The sequence below is a fragment of the Zingiber officinale genome, chromosome 6A (genome assembly GCF_018446385.1).
Source record: "Zingiber officinale cultivar Zhangliang chromosome 6A, Zo_v1.1, whole genome shotgun sequence".
In the NCBI taxonomy this organism is placed as follows: Eukaryota; Viridiplantae; Streptophyta; class Magnoliopsida; order Zingiberales; family Zingiberaceae; genus Zingiber; species Zingiber officinale.
The window spans coordinates 76,506,496-76,529,278 of NC_055997.1; the positions used below are offsets into that span (position 1 = coordinate 76,506,496).

At 34.8% G+C, this 22,783-nt stretch overlaps 2 protein-coding genes across 3 annotated transcripts; both read left to right on the forward strand.

Annotated features, from left to right (window-relative positions):
* The first annotated feature begins 9,303 nt into the window (after positions 1 to 9,303).
* On the forward strand, positions 9,304 to 16,598 carry LOC121996621 (EH domain-containing protein 1-like). Its single transcript, XM_042550639.1, has 16 exons — positions 9,304 to 9,484; positions 9,570 to 9,649; positions 10,336 to 10,404; positions 10,504 to 10,561; positions 10,650 to 10,702; positions 10,778 to 10,820; positions 10,903 to 10,967; positions 12,823 to 12,936; positions 13,055 to 13,157; positions 13,253 to 13,302; positions 14,224 to 14,352; positions 14,424 to 14,675; positions 14,806 to 14,885; positions 15,083 to 15,209; positions 15,288 to 15,431; positions 16,205 to 16,598. The coding sequence occupies exons 1-16, from the start codon at positions 9,409 to 9,411 to the stop codon at positions 16,391 to 16,393; spliced, it is 1,632 nt and encodes a 543-aa protein (XP_042406573.1). The 5' UTR covers positions 9,304 to 9,408; the 3' UTR covers positions 16,394 to 16,598.
* Positions 16,599 to 17,092: 494 nt separating this feature from the next.
* Positions 17,093 to 22,461, forward strand: LOC121996620 (probable methyltransferase PMT2). Of its 2 annotated transcripts, none has more exons than XM_042550638.1 (7): positions 17,093 to 17,348; positions 18,150 to 18,796; positions 18,949 to 19,159; positions 19,275 to 19,569; positions 19,848 to 20,237; positions 21,653 to 21,730; positions 21,803 to 22,461. In XM_042550638.1, exons 2-7 carry the CDS (start codon positions 18,155 to 18,157, stop codon positions 22,110 to 22,112), a joined length of 1,926 nt encoding a protein of 641 aa, XP_042406572.1. In that variant the 5' UTR covers positions 17,093 to 17,348; positions 18,150 to 18,154; the 3' UTR covers positions 22,113 to 22,461. The 2 variants fall into 2 exon arrangements, with proteins under 2 accessions (XP_042406572.1, XP_042406571.1); XM_042550637.1 differs by having other exon boundaries at positions 17,093 to 17,341.
* The last annotated feature ends 322 nt before the right edge of the window (positions 22,462 to 22,783 follow it).

The window sequence follows — 22,783 nt, forward strand, 5'->3', positions numbered from 1 at the left end:
TTAAAACACATTTTAAAAATTATTTTAAAACTTTTAAAACTAATTTCAAAAATTATTTTAAAAACTTTTAAAAAATTTTAAAAATTATTTTAAAAAATATTTTATAAATTCTTTTAAAAATTATTATTTAAAAAAAACTTTTAAAATTTATTTTTAAAAAAAATAATTTAAAAAGAATTTCAAGTAAACTTAAAGTTAGAATAAAAAAAAATAAATTTAAATTACATTAAAATATATTAAACTAAATCTAAACCTTAATGACATTATTAACAAATAATTAAAATTTGATTAATTTATGATTATAAACTTAATAAGTAAATAATTGAAGTATGAACTTCAAAAAATAACTCTAATCTAAATTAGATTTGACCTTACGTTAAACAGTTAATTAATACTTAACCTTAATTTAGCTCAAATAATCTTAATTTTAACGTTAATCAAAATTTTAATTTCATTATAATTAAATCATAATTTATCATTATTAACGATTGATTCAAATTGAACCTTAACATTGTTTAATAACTTTAATAAATTAATACTAACTTTAAACTTAGCTAATCATAAGAAACTTAGAGGGAGTATCAAATTCAGGGGGAGAAATAAATTAAGGAAGAGTAATAAATAAATATATATATATATATATCAAATTCTAGGGGAGGTTCACATCTTTATATATTTACTCAAAAAAAAATTATTTCCCTAAATTTTTTAATTTTTTTTCTTAGATTTTTTTCTTTAAAATTTTTTTAGAAAATCCTACCTCAATTTTTTTAAAAAAAATAATCCTACTTTGAATATTTTTAGCAAATATTTTCAAAATTATATGTCAAGTTTAAGAGGAGGATTAAATCATTTTTTTTACACTTAGCACCAAAATTATTTTCTCCGCTTTAAAAATAATGTCCTCTCTTAAAATTTCTTTTTAAATCTGATCTTTGGAAATCTAATTTGATATATTTATTTTTGAAAACTAGTTTTTATAAAACTAAGCTTTTAAATTGGATTGTATAAACTAAGATTTTGAAAATTAAATATTTTGCAAACTTAGTTTTAATTAGTTTTGAAAAAGTATTTTTTTTAAACTTAGTTTTGAAATTCTAGTTTTGAAAACTCATGTGTGAAAAGTGTTTCAAAGTTGAAACTTATTTTGAAAATTTAAACCTTAATTTTGAAATTTTGGTTTTGAAAACTCAGGTTTGAAAAGCGTTTCAAAGTTGAAACGTGTTTTGAAAAATTTACACCTTGATCTTGAAACTTTGGTTTTGAAAACTCATGTTTGTAAAGTGTTCCAAGTTGAAACTTATTTTGAAATTTTAATTTCTTGAAATTTGGAACTTAAACACTTATGTTTGAAAATTAGACTATCTAAACTTAACTTCCCTAAACTTATACTTGAAAATTAGCTTTTAAAATTTTCTCTTTGAGTTTGCAAATTCATTTAATTTTGCAAAAATTATCTTTAAAAATTACTCAAAATATACTAAATACTAAGTTGTATTGCTAAATTAGTTATTTTTCAAAATTGAGTTATTTTACAAAAGTTAAATTACTATGTGTTAAAATTTAAACTCCCCCAAGTTAACTTGACATCATTTCTTACAATTTTTACCTTGTCTAAATTCTGTATTGATTACTTGACTTATGTCCTTATTTGATGAATGCCAAAGAGGGAGGGATAGGTGGTTAAGTTAGAGCAAACAAAATGTCAAATTTAAAAACTAACTTAAACCTTAAAAATAATGCTAGTTTTTTTCTTGCATATTTTTCACTAACTTAACTAGTTTGTCATTCCATCAAAAAGGGGGAGATTGTTGGTGCGGTTAGCACTAACGGTCTAACTCAGGTTTTTGATGAATGTTAAATTAGGTTAAGTTAGGGTTGTCGTTGTCTAACACTCTGATCGAGTATGCAGGCGAAGTCCAGACAGGTCGACGGGCTGACCGGATGTTTGGCACGAAGCCCAGCTAGGTCAACGGGCCGACCGGATAGTTGGCACGAAGTCCAAATGGGTCGAAGGGCTAATCGGACATTTGGCACGAAGTCCAACTAGGTCGACGGGCTGACCGGATAGCTGGCGAGAAGTCCAAACAGGTCGAAGGGCTGACCAGACGTCTGGCAAGTGAGTAAAGGTAAGTCACTGGAAGGGAGTGACTATGAGGACACATTCCCGGGAAAGGAACTTAGGCGCCGATCCAACTTAGAACCATTTCGAAACTCTAAATTGAGATCTTGACTAGATTTCAGTCTCGGAGAGATAGAATCTAATTCATACTCTTTATGCTGAACTTATAAGCTGTGCTAATACGTTGTTTTGCAGGATATACATTATATATTTGCCTCGGACTAACCTTGTCTTGTAGGAGAAGGACTTTCTGGAGAAAGACGGTCCGGGCGCCCGGTGGCAAATTCTATCCAAGTCGCGACATCGACACGTGGAGCTCGCTGGTTGGGACTGCTACATCACACCAGGGTGCCCGGAAGGAATCCAGGCACCCCGAGCATCCTATAAAAGAAGGGTCAAGGCTAGAGCCTTAAACACAACTCTGAATTGGCGATCTGCTCTCCTGCACTCCTGCGACGTTGCGATGCTACTCTGACAAAGCTCCGTTCTTTTCTTATTGCTTTATATTTGTCAGTATTTTATTTCTAGCTTTTCTGTACTCAATTCTTGTAATCAATTATTTGAATTGCTAGTGGATTGACCAACGAAAGCACTCGACGAGTGCGGGCCTTGGAGTAGGAGTCGACACAGGCTCCGAACCAAGTAAAAAGAACCTATGTTAGCCTTGTTCCTTTTTACTTTACTTTTCCACTGCGTTTACTTTGTTCAAAAGTTTTATATCGATATTCACCCCCCTCTCTATCGATTTTTCACGATCCAACAGATGTGGCTCACTTTGTTGATCGATGTTCTGTATGCTAGCGGTCTAAGGGGGTTCTAACCAATGCAGACTTGTACACTCCCCTACCCATTCCTGAAGCTCCTTGGCTCGATGTCATCATGGATTTCGTATTGGGATTACTCCACACCCAACAAACATCAGACTCAATTCTTGTTGTTGTTGACAAATTCTCAAAGATGGCACATTTCGTAGCATGTAGGAATACTATGGATGCTACTCAGATTACCCATCTTTACTTCAAGGAGATCATGCATTAATATGGCGTTCCTCGGTCCATGACTTCAGATCGAGATACCAAATTCATCAATTACTTCTCGAAGAGCTTATGGGGGAAATTGGGGGCACAGTTAAACTTTAGCAGTGCTTACCACCCTCAGACGGATAGTCAAACTGAGGTGGCGAACCGGAGTCTGGGTGATCTTGTGAGATGCCTTTTAGGAACTAAACCAAAGCAGTGAGACTTGATGTTATCTCAAGCAAAGTTTGCCTACAACAGATCAAAAAATAAGACCACGGGATTGAGTCCTTTTGAAATTGTCTATGGCCGGAATCCATCAGGAGTTCTAGACTTAGCCCCTATTCCACATGTAGGGCAAATTTGTCCTAAAGCAGATGAGATGGTAGAGCATCTTCGAGATATTCATGTGCAAGTGAAACTGACAATTAGGGAAAGCAATACTAAGTAAAAGGCTCGGGTCAATCGTCATTATCGACATTTACTTTTTGAGATTGGAGATTTTGTCTGGGTTGTATTGACTCATGATCATTTTCCCGTTGTAGAATATAATAAGCTAAAGGATCGAAAAATCAGACCATGCGAGATATTGCAGAAGATTAATGACAATGTCTACAGGTTGCGCCTTCCTAGTCATCTAAAGACTTCTAATGTCTTCAATGTAAAGCACCTAACTCCTTATTCGACGATTGCTAATGAAGTTAATTTGAACTCGAGGGCGAGTTCTTTTCAAGCCGGGAAGACTGATGTAGGCCCAACTCATGTTAAAGTCCAATATGAGTCTTCAAACTTCAAACGAACATAAGTTTTGACTCAAGACTCAGAATCAAGCTCTATCTGTCATCACGCGTGCAGAATTCAAAAATCTATATTTGTTAAGGGTGTAACCGTAACCGTCAATTTTTAGCCCCAAATTCCGACGTTTAAACCCTTTTTAGAGATTTTTTACTATTTTTGGTAATTTTTATTTTTTTTATGTATTTAGGGTAATTTCATATTTCTGGTATTTTTTTTAGAGAGTATTTGTCTTGATCTGTGTCTTAATTTGAGTTAAGATCATTAAGTTAATTACTTTCTTTTTCGAGTAAAAATATATTTCCTTTCTTTACAAGATTGAAATTAAGATCTTCTAATTGTAATTATTGTAATTTATTTTCTTATTTGAGTATTAGATTGTGGTCTATATAAGAGTCATGTTTAGATGTTGAGGGATTAACCCCTCAAGTTTTAATAAAATGTTTCTTCTTGAAGGTTCCTCATCTTGTCTTCTCCTCAATTTTTCTTTTTGCATCAGCTCGCAGGATAATCGCTATCCTGCCCGACATCAGTCGTCCGACTCTTGAATCGGTCGAATATAAGGGGTTTAATGCTTTACTCTTGAACTGAAGAGATAGCATGCCCGACTGGGTTTAAAGATGATCAGCCTTATAGGTCGGTCGGAATGTCTGACCCAACTTGCAATCGATTAGCCATGGGTTTGGTCAAAATAATGGTTGATCTCCCCAATTCTCACAAATCTCTCCATGCATGTCCGGTCAAATAAACGTCGACCAAGATTAAGGCACTTAGCCTCATAAATCTCTCTATGCACTCTCTATGCAGGCCCGACCAAATAAAAGGTCAGCCGGGCTTAAGGCACTCAGCTTCATATTGATTCCTAAATGAATTTCCAGCATGCACAATTTATCATATGGCTTCTTGAATAGATTTTCAGTACGCTCAATGTTAGAGTGTATACTAAAAGCCTAGCTTTTGTATAAACATTTATTTAGAAATAAAGAATAACAGTGGTCAATATTTACATTTATTTGTTAAATGTAATTTGTTCAATTAATTTATTGTGCAAAAAAGCGGGTCCCGCCGCCCAGCGGTCCCCTAGGCCTGGCCCCACAGGGATCCTAGGAGGAGGTAAATCAGCGGTGAATACTGGCCGGGTAAAGCGTGGTGTCTCCGGAATTTAACACAGCCGACCCAGATTATTCATCCAGTGCGCGTCCGTGGACCTTCGACCCTACAACTCATTGTGCAAGGATGCCACACCTTAACCGGTTGATCCAGCCCGCGGGGGCTGTTCAATTAATTTATATAGTAGACAACATGGTGTGTGGTGTCACACACAGAAGATCATGTTGTTGGTTCTTTATAAATTATAAACAGTTGCTCACGACTAAGATGGAAAGGAACAAACCGTTGAAGTAGTCGTAGTGTAATTAAGTATTAGTTTATCTTAACTAATAAATTACACTGATACACTCCAAGTGTATTGAGTATAACCATTTTAGGTAAGCTTTTTTTGTACTGACTTTATAAAAGAACTAGACCTTAGTTATTATGGAAGTGTGTGCTCTTAATCCTAATATAATAATAAATACATATATTTAGTATTTATTTCTTTGACTTATCAATGGGTGAGATTTAACTCGATAAGTCAATAAGCCCGATAAGTTGGGAAATGATATTACTTATAGTGTGTGTTGTTGATTATAGAAGGAATCTGTGTCCTAGTTATCTAGGTTGAGATTGTCCCCAAGAGGAGCTCATAAGGATTGTCATGTTAAATCCTGCAGGTGGACTTAGTCCGACATGACAATGAAGTTGAGTGGTACTACTCTTGGAGCTAGATATTAATTAAGTGAGTTGTCAGTAACTTATTTAATTAGTGAACATTCGTAAACTTAAACACAGGGAGGCTAACACACTCATGATAAGAAGGAACCCATAATGTAATTTGGGATTGGTGCGGTAGTGCGATAATAACTCTCTAGTGGAATGAGTTATTATCGATGAACTTGAGTTGTGTGTTCGGGGCGAACACGGGATACTTGAGCTCATCGGAAGGCCAAAACCAATTTCTCCTCTAGGTCCCTGTCATAGCTTCATTAAAGCCTCAAGTCCATCCAAAGAAAGGTCCATCTTGTCGGTCATCATATCCTCTTAAGGGGGTCGGCCCCTTGCTTGGTGCCCAAGCAAGAGGGGACTGGCCACAATAATTCAAACAAGGAGGGGTGTTTTGAATTTTTAAAATCTTCTCTTTGTAGAAAACTACAAGTTTTAAAAGAGAGATTTTAAATTTAAAAACTTTCCTTATTTGAATTAGGTCACATGTTTTAAAAGAAAGTTTAAAAGTTTTAAAACTTTCCTTTTTTAACCATCCTCATGGTTTAGGAAAAAAGAAAGAGAAGTTTTAAAATTTAAATTTTCTATCACTATGTTAAAAAAGGAAATTTTATAAGAGAAGTTTTAAATTTTAAAACATAGTTTTAATTTTTAAAACTTTCCTTTTTTAACTCCTACTTTAGGAAATTAAAAGAAAGCTTGTAAAATTTTATAAGAGAATTTCTTCTTGTAAAATTTTATAAATATATATATATATTTCCTTCCTTATAGTGGTTGGCCACCCTTGCTTGGTGCCCAAGCAAGGGGTTGGCCAATATGATTAAATCATCATCCAATCAAATTAAAACTAATCTATGATTGGTGATTGATTCAATCAAAAGGAAAGAAAAGGAAAATTAAAAAGGAAAAAGGAAAAAACATGAAGAAGATTTTAATTTTTTGTAAAAAGTTTTTCCTTATTTGTCTTGGGCAAGTATTATAAAAGAAGGGGAGGAGAGACTTCATGGGTTAATGAATTCTTTTTCTCTCTTCTCTCTAGTCTCCTCCTTAGGGCCGGCCCCTAGCTCTTTATCATGCTAGGGCCGGCCACATATATTGCTTGTGGTTTCTTTTAAGTGGCTGGATACAAGAAGGAGGAGAAGGAGAAGAAGAAGAAGGAGGAGGAGGAGGCATCTAATTCTAGTCTCTTGCTTGTGCTCTCTCATGATGGTTGGATCTCTCCCCTTTCCTTTCCCTTGCTCTCTTTGGTTCCTAAATTGGTGGTGGTGGCCGGATTTTAGAGGAGGAAGAAGAAAGCTCTTTGGGTGGTGTTCATCTTGGAGGATCGTCGCCCACACGACGTCCAAGGCGAGGCGAGGAATACGGCAGAAGATCTTGAGGTCATTAGCATACAAAAAGAAGGTATAATTAGCAATTGTTTTCTGCATCATGCTAGTTATTTCTTTTTATAAGAATTCCAAATACAAGAGGCATTAGATCTAGTTTTTCGAATTTATTTTTTGAGTTTGTGTTTTCTTTGTTTTCGAATTTGTGATTCGATTGTTCTTTTTGGTTAACCTAGAGTTATTTAAGGAAATTAAATATTTATTTTCCTTAAAAGGCTTTGTCTAGGCGGTGGTGGTTGCTCCCATATCCAAGAAGGTCATGTGCCTCGCCATGCAGTCCTGGAAGTCAATTTTGGAAATTAATATTTAATGGAATTAATAACATAGGTGGATTTGAATCAATAGTGTTAAGTTCCGCTTACGATTCAAATCTAAACCATTAAGAACAGATAAATTAAATTTGGAATCAATGATGTTAAGTTCCGTCTGCGATTCCTAATTTAACTTCTAAAGAACACAATAGGTTATTTAAGGAAAGGTTTGACACTTGTACAAAATTTTTGTACAGTGGAACCGGTATGATTTTCCCAGGACTAACCAACACTCAATACATCATATTATTTTTCAAACGAGTCGCTAATATTATGTAAAACATGACTGAGCAACTTAATGCAAGGACATGTATAAGGATGACTAGCCTTATAGGCCGATCAAGATATACTCAGCCGACGACATAAGCAGAGAATCCTAACAACCTGTCAGAATGATAATCACATATCAGAGAATATTTTTCTGAAACCTTTTTCAAAGATAATCATGCTCCTTATCAGTGGACCACTTATGACATCATATTCGTTCAACAATCTCAGCAACGACATAAGCTATAAACGATAAAAGAGGTATACATATGGGTAAATGAAAGATTTCTCGGACAATTATTGACATTGCCTAAGTTGTACACTTTTCTTTATCTAATAACCTCTGGCACACTTCGGCACCTCATGATTATGGAGGTTATGAGAGGTGATATATAAAGGGGTTCTCTCCATTAACAAGATACATTTTTTGAACATCTAAAGCTTACTTTCACGCACACATTCTCTACTATTCTTCATTCACCTATCCGGAATTAGATTGACTTGAGCGTCGGAAGGTCTTTGCCAAAGACTCCCCCCTTACTTCTGGGCATTGACGTTTTGTTGGTTCATCTCCATGTGCACAGGATCAAAAGGAAGTTTCTCTATAGAGTAAAAAAGTCTTCTCTCAGTTAGCAATCAAGTCACCATCCCTAGTGCGCTATCTCTGTAGTTTTCAGGCAAGATCAATCACATTCCATTTTAAACTTTTATTAAAAGACGTCGCCCCCCCCCCCACACAAAAAAAAAAAAAAAAAAAAAAAATATATATATATATATATATATATATATATATATATATATATATATATATATATATATTACTACAACTTAGATATGGATATTAGATAAGTTTTGAGAGCTCATAATTTTTTACTCAAATTAAACTAAGGATATATAATATATTAAATTGAAGTTCGTTCTGAAATATATATTTATTATCGGGTATAATCCATAATGACCCAATCTACTTAAAAAATAAGCTCCAAAAAAATTTTAGTCTTTTTTTTATTAAGATTATTTTATATATTATAGCAGCTATAAGTTACCACTATTATAGTATAGTAACTTACAATGTGTCTAATCAATTCAGAATTTAAATAGGAGATATAAACGGGATAATAATAAAAAGTGAAATATCTTTTTAATAAAAATAAAATAAAATGGGATATTTGATAATTTAGAAATGACAGTACTAATAACAGGCTAAAATAAACTCTTTCCTAATTTTAGGATCATTATTAACATATCCAAGTAACATCATATTTTATAAATCAATTATATTCTTTTCTATCTATTTTTATATTTATTTTTTAAATTATCTCTATCTATATTAATAATTAATTATATTTTTAAAACAAGATTAAACATTTTAAAAAAAAATTTCTGACTGATGAGATTCTAACCAATTTACCAATTTAGAAAATAGAGGCCCTCTGTTTTTACATTTGCTTAAATTATTGCGTTGTCATCCGTGTCACAGAAAATTAAAATAGACGTGAGAGCCAATCATCCGATACTTGACTTCCCGCACTGCGAGAAAAGAAGTAATAAATAATACATTTGCTCTGTTATATTTTATTAACATTATTTATTTTAAAGCTATTGTATTCCTCCGATCTCATTCTCAAGCCGCCTTCTTCCAATCCGCTGCTTCGCCCTCTTTCCTCCCGTCCGCCGCCGATCCGTCGTCTATGGACTTCTCCTCGTTCTCTGTCAGTAAAGAGCAGGCGAAGATCTACCGGGACTGGTTCTCGTTCGCCGATTCAGGTCTCGCTTCTTACCCTTCCTCCTTGTTCGGTTTGAGTCGATCTCTGCCGGGTTTTTGAGGATCTTCTCGCCATTGTGAGTACAGATGGAGACGGCCGGATTACGGGTAACGATGCCATTAAGTTCTTCGCCATGTCCAACCTGTCTCGCCCTGACCTTAAGCAGGTGAATTGGGTCTTTTCGACGGCTCTTGCATTTTTTTTTAATCTCTAGGACGTCCAGTTTAATGATTGTTGAATGAGGAGATTGAACCCCTGGTGACTTTCCTACTTTAATGCAGTTGTTTATTGTTTGGTTTGATAGCTGGTTTCCCGTTGAAGTTAAGGATAGGATTTAATAGGAGACAAGGAGAATCACCTAAGCACATTGAGTCAATTAAAGATATTCATGATTCTGCGGTTATTAAAGAGACAATAATAGGCAAGTTTTACATTTTATTGTGCCTGAGAGAATGTGGAGGTCGGGTATTAAGGTTGCTATATGATGATAATCAATTTACTGAAAAATTCATAGCTGTCTCGATTTCAAAGTTATTGAAGATAGGAAACTAAATTTCAATATTTTGTTCCTGTCGTGATGGAGAGCTTACTGCTACTATGTTTTATAGTATTTGTGATCTCAACTAATCTAAAGCTCACTTGAAGGTTTGTTAATTAGGATAATGGTGCTACTCTTTTATGATCGTGTTGTTTGATTATTTAACTATTTTATAATTCATTTATTTGTCTTGCTAGTTATTTTTAGTTTCTAAATATGGACTACTTTGATACAATAACACGAGCAATATTCTTTTTTTCAAACCTGTGAAGATATAATCAGTAATCAATGTTTCTACCAAACTTTTAATGAAGGTATGGGCAATTGCGGACGCTAAGCGCCAAGGTTATTTGGGATTTAGAGAGTTCATTACAGCCATGCAGGTTTCTTGTGACATCTTTTTTTCCCCTTGCTTCAAGATTGTTGATGTTGATAAGAATGCATAATTCTGTAAATTGCTGTCTTATTTTTTATTTTACCAGCTTGTGTCTTTAGCACAAGCAGGAAGTGAAATCACTCAAGATGCACTTGCCCATGCAGGTAAACTGTGAATTAAATACGTCTTCATTTCTCATGTGAGCTTTGAATTAATAAGAATAATAGTAAACTACATTCCCTCCTTTTGTAGATTTGGAAAAATTGAATCTTCCAATGATGGAAGGTTTGGATGTTTTGCTCACTGTAAGTCAGGCCAAGGTTTTCTGAACTACTAAATTTAGTAGTCTCTAGCTATTCTAACGCTCTCTTATTTGATAGAGAAATAAACAATCACAAAAGAGAGTTGATTCTGAGCTAGATGGTATAGAAATTCTTATGGATGCCAAATTTTCTACTCAAGTATTTTCCATCTTGGATAAAAACTTATTGTTAATCTTTCATAGTGAACTCCGAGCCACAAAGTCCTCCACCAACATTCCAATGGTTCAGTTCGAAATCATCAAAGAAGGTACTTCTTCCCTCTGTTTGCTTCTCTTCATGCTAATTCTTCAATCACTGTGGCAATAGTTTGATCCCTAAGAGCTAAATTCAATGAACTTAGTTACATGAATTTTACAAAATATGCTATTCAAATTCTCTATTTTATATTTGAGATCTCTGTCCGCAAAAAAAAGAAAATGCATATGTGAATTTTTTTTTTCAGATCAAGGTTACATGTATATGTGATTATGAAATCAATGTAAATGTTGATCTGCATTTGTTACTAAATCAATGCAAGCACAATTGAAGCAGGATAATAGATAGAAAGCTGAGTAATAATAGTGTACATGCTGGAAGGAGAACAGTCAGGGCTTATAACTGCTTGGACCAGATAGGAACCAGGCTTTATGCACAGGATTTTGCATTCCAGTTTACTCAGAAACTTAGAAAGTGTAGTTTTCGGAATCAATCAATCCTGTCATGGATTAGATGATCATTCTTAAATTAAGGAAAATTACTAGAAATTATATGAAATTGTTAAAGCAGTATAAAAATCATATGGAATTGGCTAACATGGATTGAGTAACTAATCAGAATTAGTCATGCCAACTAATTTTAACATGGTTTTGTTGATTCTGGTGAGGTCAAATAAAGGGACAATAAAAGGACTAGAGAAGGGATGATGACTTGAGACTTTCTGTAGTCATGGTTCTCTTTTCCCGCAGCTCAACTTTTGAATGAAGGCAGAACCACTTGTTCAAATCTATTCTCATATTAATAGCGAAAAGGGTATGAAGGAAAATTGATGCTTATTGGGTGGTCTGAGCAAGGCATTCTCTATTGGAAATATATCCCAAATCTCCAATTGATATATGTAGTTTCTTGGCCAAATTGGCTGATCAGCAGAAATAAGTAGGGTTGAGCATTCAGTTAAAACCAAACCAACTAAACCGAACAAATTGAAAATTGAATAAACTAAATTTTTTTCAAACCGACCGAACTAACTGAATTTTCCTACAAAACCGAACAAACTGAACCGATTAAATATCAGTTAATTTGGTTTTTGACCGAATTAACTGAACTTTTAAAACCAAATTAATCAAATTTAAATTTTGTTTAATTAATTACTTTTTTAAATAAAAAATAATCAAATTAATATCCTTATTCGGTTTAACTGAATTATGAATTTTAAAACCGAACTGAATTAACTAAAAATCGAACCAAATTAAAAAAACGAAAATTGAATTAACCCAACCGAATTTCTAAATTTAGTCGGTTCAGTTCAGTTAATTCAGTTTCATCGAATTTTTGCTCACCCCTAAAAATAAGTCTCTGATAAGAGTTAGTTTGAGGTTGAGATCTACATACACAAACATTTTGTTATCTTAGGTGGTTCATGTCTCATGTGTTAACATGGGCATTCCTTGCTAACCTTCAAGGTTAATTCATAAATGACATCTAAATCAGAATTTAATATCTGACTTTTAAAAATTCTTCTGCACTAGATATTCTACTCTTTGAAACTATGTACCTCAGTCATTAAAAGAAAACGAATGTTGTGTGTTGGATTTATATAAAAATTGAACGTGATACCCACTAAATTGCTCGCAGAAGTGTTTTAGTTGAATCATTTGGTGTTAATTCAAACTCAAATGTTATTGAATTTGTGCTGTTTCTTTTCTACTGATTGCCACCTATCTCTCTCAGTAGATCTCACTCTGTCATCTTTAGCATTTAATAGTTATGAATAATTGCATTGTTCATAAGTGATTCAAAATATTGTGTAGACAGCCCTCTTTCACCCTCTTAGTTATGTAATATGCTGATATTGTATATTCCTTTTGCTTCTAAGTAAACATATGACAATGCTTTGTTTATAACAGATACCATTGAGCTCAGTTACTTCAATTGTTGATGGTTTGAAGAGATTATATATTCAAAAGCTGAAGCCTTTGGAAGTTACCTACAAATTCAATGATTTTGCTTCACCCCTGTTGGTGTGTTTGAACTCAGCCATTCTCCATGAGCCTATTTTGATTTTGATTAGTCACTCAATGTATTTTCTGCCTGATTTATGTTGTACTCTAGTTGCCTTTACTTGATTTGCTTTTGCAGACAAATAGTGATTTTGATGCTAAGCCTATGGTTATGCTCCTGGGTCAATATTCAACTGGAAAAACAACATTTATTAAACATTTACTAAGATCTAGCTATCCAGGTTCTTGCTTATTAGTCTTTTTTTGTATGCTTATATTCATTTCTATTATCAAGCAACGAATTTTTAAATGTTATCATCCTCCATCCTCTATACAGGTGCTCATATTGGACCAGAGCCTACAACTGATCGGTTTGTTGTTGTTATGGTATGTGTAAAACTTTTGGTTATTATGTTGTTTGTCTATTATATATTTGGTACATTTTTTCAAGTAAGATGGTCATTCTAGTTTCTTGCAGTTGCCATTTTGTAGGGAACAAAATCCCCTATCATAGAATAGATTGTAGTTTCTATTGTTTAGAGTAACTAGACAACCAATATAAGGTTTTGACAATGTTTTCTAGCATTTACAATGTCAAAATTGATGTTTGGATTGAAATTGGACCAAAATACAAGGACAGGACAGACTAACTCGTGATTGTCAAGTCCATAATGAGAGTGTTGGTATGTTTCGCGCCACAGTTCATACTGGTCCTACAAATTGTCAAGATTGGTAATGAAGCATTGTTCTAAATGGGTCTGTGTTTATATATCTCGTTCATAAATTTTATGGTATTATTTTCATATATTCTGTGGCAAATTTGAGCCATTAAAGTGGATACTTGGATTACTATACAGTTACAAAATCACAAATATTATGGCACAACTACTATACAGTCACATGAAGGACATGAAATCACAATATACAATTACACACCTTTAACACATGCAAGATGGTAATCATATAATTGTGCCTTGATGAAATTGTTTGCTGTTTAAGTTTGGTTGTTTGCTTTTACATTATCTGTTGGTGACAGATGTTTTGTTTTATCCTAAATTGAAATGGAAAAACCTATTCATTTAAGAAAATTTGGAGATATATTTTCCCTTCTGTTAGGATCATCATCAACATCACAACACCTAATATCACTGTTTCATGCCACTGGATGAAGATCTTTAAGTTTCTATTTCTTTTGTTGATTCTATTGCTGCTTCATCATTCAATATTGCCTTGAAGTGTGTTTTTTTTTAATTTCTTATAAGTGCTGAGGAAATCTCTTAAAAGTTTTTACCAGTTACCCTTGTGCAGTCAGGATCTGATGAAAGAACTATTCCTGGGAATACTATAGCGGTTCATGCTGATATGCCTTTCAGTGGACTTACCACATTTGGAACTGCTTTTTTGTCAAAGTTTGAGTGCTCACAAATGCCAAATTCGGTATGATCTTATCTTAGCTCTTGGAAGGGCGGGAATACAATCTAGAAGCTAACTGTTATGAATTTCTTAAGCTACTGGAACACATCACATTTGTTGACACCCCTGGCGTACTTTCCGGAGAAAAACAACGAACTCAACGTAGTTATGACTTCACTGGCGTTACATCATGGTTTGCTGCAAAATGTGATCTTATTCTCCTTCTATTTGACCCCCATAAGCTTGACATCAGTGATGAGTTCAAGCGTGTTATTGGCTCGTTGCGTGGTCATGATGACAAGATACGTGTGGTTCTCAATAAAGCTGACCAGGTTGACACGCAGCAGGTGAACAAGTTCCAATTAAATTCCTCATATTTTGACAGGAGATCATATACCTAGGAGTGATTTTAAGATCTCTTGCTTCTGAACTTTCTATAACAAAGTGCATTTTTTTTATATGGTTTTTGATATGCAGCTTATGAGAGTCTATGGTGCATTGATGTGGTCACTTGGAAAGGTTCTGAATACTCCTGAAGTAATGCGCGTGTATATCGGGTATGTTCTCAATGCAAAACTATTCATTATGTCCATGGTATCGAAGAACTTCTGTTACTTTTTCCCATAAATCATTTCTGGTTTTTTGCTTTTTCCTAGAATTACTTATGTCCTAATTATTATTTTGATTCTTATTGGATTGCAATCACAAGCATTGCAATATTATAGTTCAAAACTATTCTAATTATAATTTACAGTTCATTCAATGACAAACCGGTAAATGAAGCAGCTGTTGGTCCACTTGGAAAGGAACTTTTTGAGAGAGAACAAGATGACCTCCTGTCTGACTTGAAAGACGTTCCTAAAAAGGCTTGTGATCGCAGGGTAATCTTGTTGATTTATAACCTCTTTCAAAAAAAAAATTGAATGGTTTCTAATTTAGTTTATCTTAATGGCTTGCAGATCAATGAATTTGTAAAAAGGGCTAGAGCAGCTAAAATTCATTCCTATATCATTAGCCACCTCAGAAATGAGATGCCTGCAATGATAGGTAAGGCAAAGGCTCAACAAAGACTAATTGATAACCTGGAAGATGAGTTTAGAAAGGTAATGTTTCTTTCTTTTGTAGTGCTGGAAAAATATTATCCAATAAATCTTGATTGTCTGTACAAATTTGTCCAGATTAACATGTTTCATTGATTGTCTCTGCTCGGGCAATCATTAGATAGTTTGACTTATGTCATATCTATTAAAGTACTCCTTGCTTTTTATTGAATGAAAATAAGTAGTAATGCCTTCGGAAGTATACGTGACATAAACCGACTGAAAGCATATTTGATAAAGTGGGATGAAGTATAAGAATTTGTCCATGTATCTATAATTAGAAAGTTTTTCAATGCTTATCTTTGAGTCTATACACAAGATATCTTATTAGAATCCATTATTGTCTTATGATTGTTCATGATTTTATTCTTAAAAAATGAACTAGTTTTCATTTCCTGTTAAAGAAATTGGATCCAAAACCTGTGAATCTATCTTTCTTGTGTTGATTCTCACCATTTCCAACTCCTTATTCTTTATTTTTCTTTTTTTTTTTTTTTTTTTTGCACATGTATATTCCAAGCTTGAAAGGTTGACTTATCTATTTACCGAACAATGCTTATATTCTTTGTCAAATTCATTGGATATGTATAAACACCCAAGTAATGCAGCAATTTTTGTTATTTTTTTTTATTCTTCATCATCATGCAGCAGTCATTACACTGTTTTCATATTGTTATTCAATTGAATATCTGCAATAAACCAACCGAGCAATTTTCTTTTCCCCTTAATGTATGTCAGTTTTCATCTGCCGACACACTGAAATCTTTCTTCAATAGGTTCAAAGGGAATATCATCTTCCAGCTGGGGATTTCCCCAATTTGGAGTATTTCAGAGAGATTTTGAATGGTTTTAGTATCGATAAGTTCGAGAAGTTGAAACCAAAAATGATACAAGCTGTTGACGATATGCTAGGGTACGATATTCCAGAACTACTAAAAAACTTCAGGAATCCATATGAGAGATGACTGCTCTTCCTGAGAGATATTTCTCCCCTGTACCATAAATTCTAGGAGGGTAGTAAGCAACAAGAAGAGCCTGATGTGGCATGCGTTATTGAGTTCTACTCGAGAGCAATGATATGAGATGTTTGAATTGCGATGTATTTATTACCGCACAATGAACTATGGATGATCACAGCTTATTATTCAACGTTTATGTTCTGTTCGACAAGGTATTCTTAGTGGCACCTCGTGCAACTCATTCTGTTTGATATGTGCAGCTTATTCTGCTGCTCGTTGCTTTGCTTCTAGGCAAGTGAAAAGGACCACGCACAATCTTATTTATAGGCTTTGGGAAGATGCTATGCCGGACTATGGTGCCAGGTGCCAATTGTGTGGGGGAGGACACGTGTAATAACGATCTTTCACCAAAATTTATTATTACACTTTCTAAATTTTAAAACTAATATTAATGTAATGAATTTACTTTCATAATCTTTCTATGGAACCAAAATTTTTAGCTAAGAATGAATTACAAATATTTATTTATTTATTTTAGGCCCAAATCCCCGTTCCAACTCCAATAACCGCGATCTGATCTACGAAGACCGAGTCGTTGATTACTGCAAACAGAATGTTGCAGTGCCACACATCCCTTGCCACGTGTCAGTAAATTCATTGTCCCGATCCCAGTCTCCGCCATTTCATTGGCGTCGAAGTTTTCCTGTTCGTCAATTCTCCGCAAATAATCCGACCCAAACTTCTTGACGAGCACGGCCTGGCCGCGCTATCTCTTCGGCTTATCGTATGGTGTTGTTGTAGATCTGCAGCTCCAATGATCGATATAAAAGTTACCGCACGAGGACGAGATCTCTGGTTCCTTTCCTTGGCTATTGACGAGCCTCTTCCTGACGGGATTCCGAGTGTGGCTCCAATGATCTGAGATCTTGTTCTGCGTCTCAGTTCCAATCCCAGGTAGTCGGTATGACAAAACGCTTTCTTTTCATGGATTTGGTCAGCTCTTCTTGTTTTCCGTTGTTTTGGCAAGTAATTAGCTTTTGCATTTTATTTTTCTTGAAAATAATTTTCCAGGGAGAGCAGATGCGCGCGCTCTCGTTGCAAGAATCGCATTTTTCTTATGATCTTTTAGATCCCTTTAGCTTTGGTCACTGTTGAGGGTCTCGTTTAGGCTTGAGGAATTTTGAAATTGTGGTTTTTTGAGTAATTTATCCAAGAAATAAAGAATGGAGGGTGTGATTATTCGAAACTTTTAATTAGCCGTTGCAATCAGGACAACCAGATTTCCGTGTTCTTCTGCTCCTCGTCGATTGAGAAATTCTGAAATTGAGGTATTGAGTAACCAGGAGATGGGATTTCTTAAACATATAGACTTTGTAATGGTTAGTTGGACTTCCCTTGTTTGTATCAATGATGAGGGACGTCTACCCTATAAATGTAGAGTTTTATGGAAATACCATTCTGTGATTGCCCTAGAATTAGGCTACCTTTCTGTAATGTTAGCTGATTAATATCTAGGTTGATGTTTTAAGTTGCCGCATTTCTTCAACAGACAAAATAAATAAAGAGGAATTGTCATCAAAGGGTTTCTATCAGTCACTGGTTTATAAAACTTTCTTTTGGAGATTGCATGGACTCTAAAGGCGCTTTTACATTTTATTGTTTTCTGGTTTAGTTGATTTTCCATCTCTGGATATCCAAAACATTAGTTTTTTCAGAGTTATGTTACATCAAACCTTGCTTATTTACAATTTATCTTGTTTAGGTTCCATGGCTGTGAAAGGAAATGCTGCCGAGAATAGGTCCAGAAGTTCTGTTTCTATATTCATAATAATTGGCATGTGCTGCTTCTTCTATGTTTTGGGAGCATGGCAGAGAAGCGGTTTCGGGAAGGGTGATAGTATTGCTATTGAGATAACTAAACAAACTGATTGCACAATCTTACCAAATCTTAGTTTTGAGACGCATCATAGTAGATCAGATATCGATAATGATGGTGGTGCAAAACCCAAAACTTTTGAACCATGTGATGAACATTATACAGACTATACTCCTTGCCAAGATCAAAGCCGAGCAATGTTGTTTCCTAGAGAAAATATGAACTATCGAGAACGGCATTGTCCCCCGGAAGAAGAAAAACTTTACTGTCTGATACCAGCACCCAGAGGATATGTTGCTCCATTCCCATGGCCAAAAAGTCGGGACTTTGTCCCTTATGCAAACGTCCCCTATAAAAGTCTGACAGTTGAGAAAGCTGTCCAGAATTGGGTTCAATTTGAAGGCAATGTTTTTAGATTCCCTGGTGGTGGAACACAGTTTCCTCAAGGCGCAGACACATATATCAACCAACTTGCATCAGTTATTCCTATCAATAATGGGACAGTGAGAACTGCATTGGACACCGGTTGTGGGGTACGTAAAGAATTTGTCACATACTTCTTCTTGGATCATTATTGATTCTTATGTCATTGCACTTATAAGATACTTTGAAGTTTAAAAAAAAAAAAAAAAGAAAGTTAGATCCCTCCAAATTCATTTTAACTTGACAAGTGCGGAAAATTCAGGTTGCAAGCTGGGGAGCTTACCTTCTTAAAAAGAATGTTCTAGCCATGTCATTTGCACCAAGAGACTCTCATGAGGCACAGGTGCAATTTGCTCTAGAAAGAGGTGTTCCTGCAATTATTGGTGTCCTTGGTACAATTAAACTTCCATACCCATCTAGATCCTTCGATATGGCTCACTGTTCAAGGTGCTTAATTCCTTGGGGAGCAAATGGTGAGTGTGGACAATTAGATTCTATTTCATCCTTGTTACCAACAAACGCTCACCCTTAATAGCAGTTCAAGATTGGGATCAGTCACTGTTTTACTCATGTTGTTTTTTTCCCCAGAGGGAATGTATATGATGGAGGTTGATCGAGTTCTTAGGCCAGGGGGATACTGGGTGCTTTCAGGCCCTCCAATAAATTGGAAGAATAACTACAAAGCATGGTTGCGAACACAGGAGGACCTTGAGGAAGAGCAGAAAAAGATAGAAGAGATTGCTGAGCTTCTTTGCTGGGAGAAGGTCTCTGAAAAAAATGAAATTGCAATATGGAGAAAGAGAACCAATACTGATTCATGTCCTCTGAGGCAAGATGAACCTCATATCAGAACTTGTGACGCTTCTTATGCGGATGATGTCTGGTATTGCCAACTTATCCTGTCTTTCTACATGACTAAAATAATAAATTTGGTGTGTTTTTCTATGTTTATGTGGTAGTTAAATTCGTATAAGTACATTTGTGATATAGAAGATATGTTAGCAGATCCCTCTCCTGTATTTATTATTACTGTACTAAAAATTCACACCATTTGATTTGGTTGAATTTCAATTGTGAAGATACCATGGATCAAACCCATAACTGTTTGACATTTTCTATATACTTATTTTTTGTCCCGTTTATGACACAATGGTGCTCTAGGTACAAGAAGATGGAAGCATGCATTGTGCCTTTTCCGGAAGTTGACAATCCTGAAGAAGTTGCTGGTGGAGAATTAAAAGCATTTCCAGATAGACTGAATGCCTTGCCTCCTACAGTAGCTAGTGGTTCTGTTCCTGGTTTCTCAGCTGAGTCATTTCATGAAGACAACAGATTATGGAGGAAACATGTCAAAGCTTACAAAAGAATAAACAAGTATCTTGACACAGGAAGATATCGAAATATAATGGATATGAATGCAGGGTTCGGTAGTTTTGCAGCTGCAATTGAATCACCTAAATTATGGGTAATGAATGTGGTGCCCACAATTGCTGAGAAGTCTACACTACGCGTCATATATGAAAGAGGGATGATTGGCATATATCATGACTGGTACTCTCACGCTAAGTATTTGAGTTAGATTTTAGCTCTTTGTTTAATGTCGACATTGATGCACCTATCATACTTTATGGGTTAGACTATTGGAAAAGAACCAAAATTCTTGCATAGATTTCATTTAGGATAATGTCTAAGTGTCCAACCCTAAATAATTGGGATTCACGACTTGTTGTTGATGCAGTATATTATAGCATATTTTCTGACATGAGCAATCTAATTTTAATGGTTAGTGTTTCACACAATATGTTCGAACCAATAATATTGAAAGAACTAGTATAAATCATTTTATAAATTTGTTTTGAATTCTTTATGAAGTGTAATGAATTAAGCAAATTATATTTATCTGTGTTAACTTTTTTGATTGAATATCACATTATATATGGTGTTCTTAAGCTGCCATCATATATTTTGCATTATATGATGTCTGTGGTTTTAGTTGGTCTAAAAAACACAAAAGAGTTTAGGACAAAACATTTCTGTCAGATTCTTCATATGGTTGCAATTTGTTTGTGGTTTTATTTGGTCTAAAATAGTAAAGAACGAAAGAGTTCAGGTCAAAACATTTTGGTAGGATTCTCCTTCTTGTAGGTAATTTCTCAGGTAACCAGATATTGTTGATGACCTAGGCAAAATTTGTGGAAAGAACGAAAGTATGACTCGCAGACCCTTTTCCCATGTTCTAATTCACTAGTCTTTCTGACAATCCATAAAACAAGGTCTATAGCATTGTTTTGGTTTCTATTCTGAAACATCATCCTCCGTATTGGCTTTTAAACTAGGCATTACTTTGTCCAAGCTATAATTTAAACAAGCGGAATGTTTAACTTCCGCTGTTAATTCATTACTTTCTTTGTTTTATATATATATATATATATATATATAATTTTGATATGTTGTCCACCTTACGCTGCACACCCCGTGAACACCTAGTGTAATTTTTTTTTTTTATTTTTTGTTTTTTTTAAGCTCTCGATTATCCCAATCAGATTTTGCCTATATGCTTTAGGATTTTTTAAGTGCACATGAGGTGTGCGGCGTAAGGTAGGCAACATATCAAAAAACTCTCTCTCTCTCTCTCTCTCTCTCTCTCTCTCTCGTTTCGAAGTGTAGCTATTGGAGGATCAATTTGGTTTTATTTACACTTTTTACATTTATATACTTCCCTATCTAGCATAGATGTTAGACAGATTTACATTATTTGCAAATCTATCATGTTAAAGGTGAATATTAATACTCATTATAATCCGTGTTTGTTGGGGCACCTTGTCAATGTGAATGTGCCATACATCATTCATATCCAAAATGTAAGTACTGAGTAACCTCCTTCCACCTTTTCAGTCTTTTTTGTATGCGTTGTGCAATTCTTCTACGACGTTCGATATTTATGCAACCCTTTTGTTCCACTACAGGTGTGAAGCTTTCTCGACTTACCCAAGGACTTATGACCTTATCCATGCCCAAGGTCTTTTTAGCATGTACATGAACAAGTGAGTTTGTTAGTTGTCTTACTTACAAACTTACTTGGACTACTTTGCTAAACATAGCCGTTCCGATACCAGGTGCAAAATGGAAGATATTCTCCTAGAAATGGACCGAATACTGAGGCCTGAAGGCGCCGTCATATTCCGAGATCAAGGTGATATCCTGGTGAAGGTGAAGAGGATGATTACTGGAATGAGATGGAAGACAAAGATGTCAGATCACGAGGATGGCCCTCTTTTGCAGGAAAAGATTTTGGTTGCAGTTAAGCAGTATTGGGTCGTCGACAATCCGAAAACACAGTGGGAGGGTGAGCCTGATCAATCGCCGGTAATTGAAAATAGCAATCCAAGCCGAGGGGTTGACCAACCCATAGAACAAATGAGTTGAGGCACAGCCATCAACTTGTTGCTTGGAGATAGAGTAGCTTTCTCCAATAACACTGTCTCTCCCCCTTCTTTGGTGTTTAGTAGTGAATCTTTTACAGGGTAATTTTTTTTCCCTTCTTTTTTTTTTCAACCCTATCGATTCTCTCACCTGCTAAAGAGAGAGATTTAACTGAAACATGAGGTTCCTGTGAAATTCTACTTATTCTGTTGTATGTGGGGTTCTTCACTGGAGGTGAATGAAGAACAAGGACTAATTCCTCATCCCAGGTATTTAGTGTCACTATATATTTTTTTGTATTTTATAGATCAAGTGAAGAAGGTGCGAGAAGTGTTTCTTACTATTCAAATTACCAATGTTTCTTGGTGTAACTCCTGTGTCTCTTATGATCTACTGTTGCATGCATTTACTAAAACTCCCCTTCAGAGAGCAATGGAAGTTTTGTTCCGATGCTAATTAAATTGTAAGATTTTGCAAGTGGATTTTAACACATCATCATGAGCTTTATAGGTACAAATGGGATGGGCTATCTGGTTTAGGGTAGGAAATGAGTGGGCGAGCTAAGTTTTTAGTGTTCAAACTTATTTGATAAGGTAATCAAGTTAAATTAAGTAAAAAATAAACTAAATTGTTAAAATGATTATATTATTAAGCTTGACTTAATTTTTTTTATA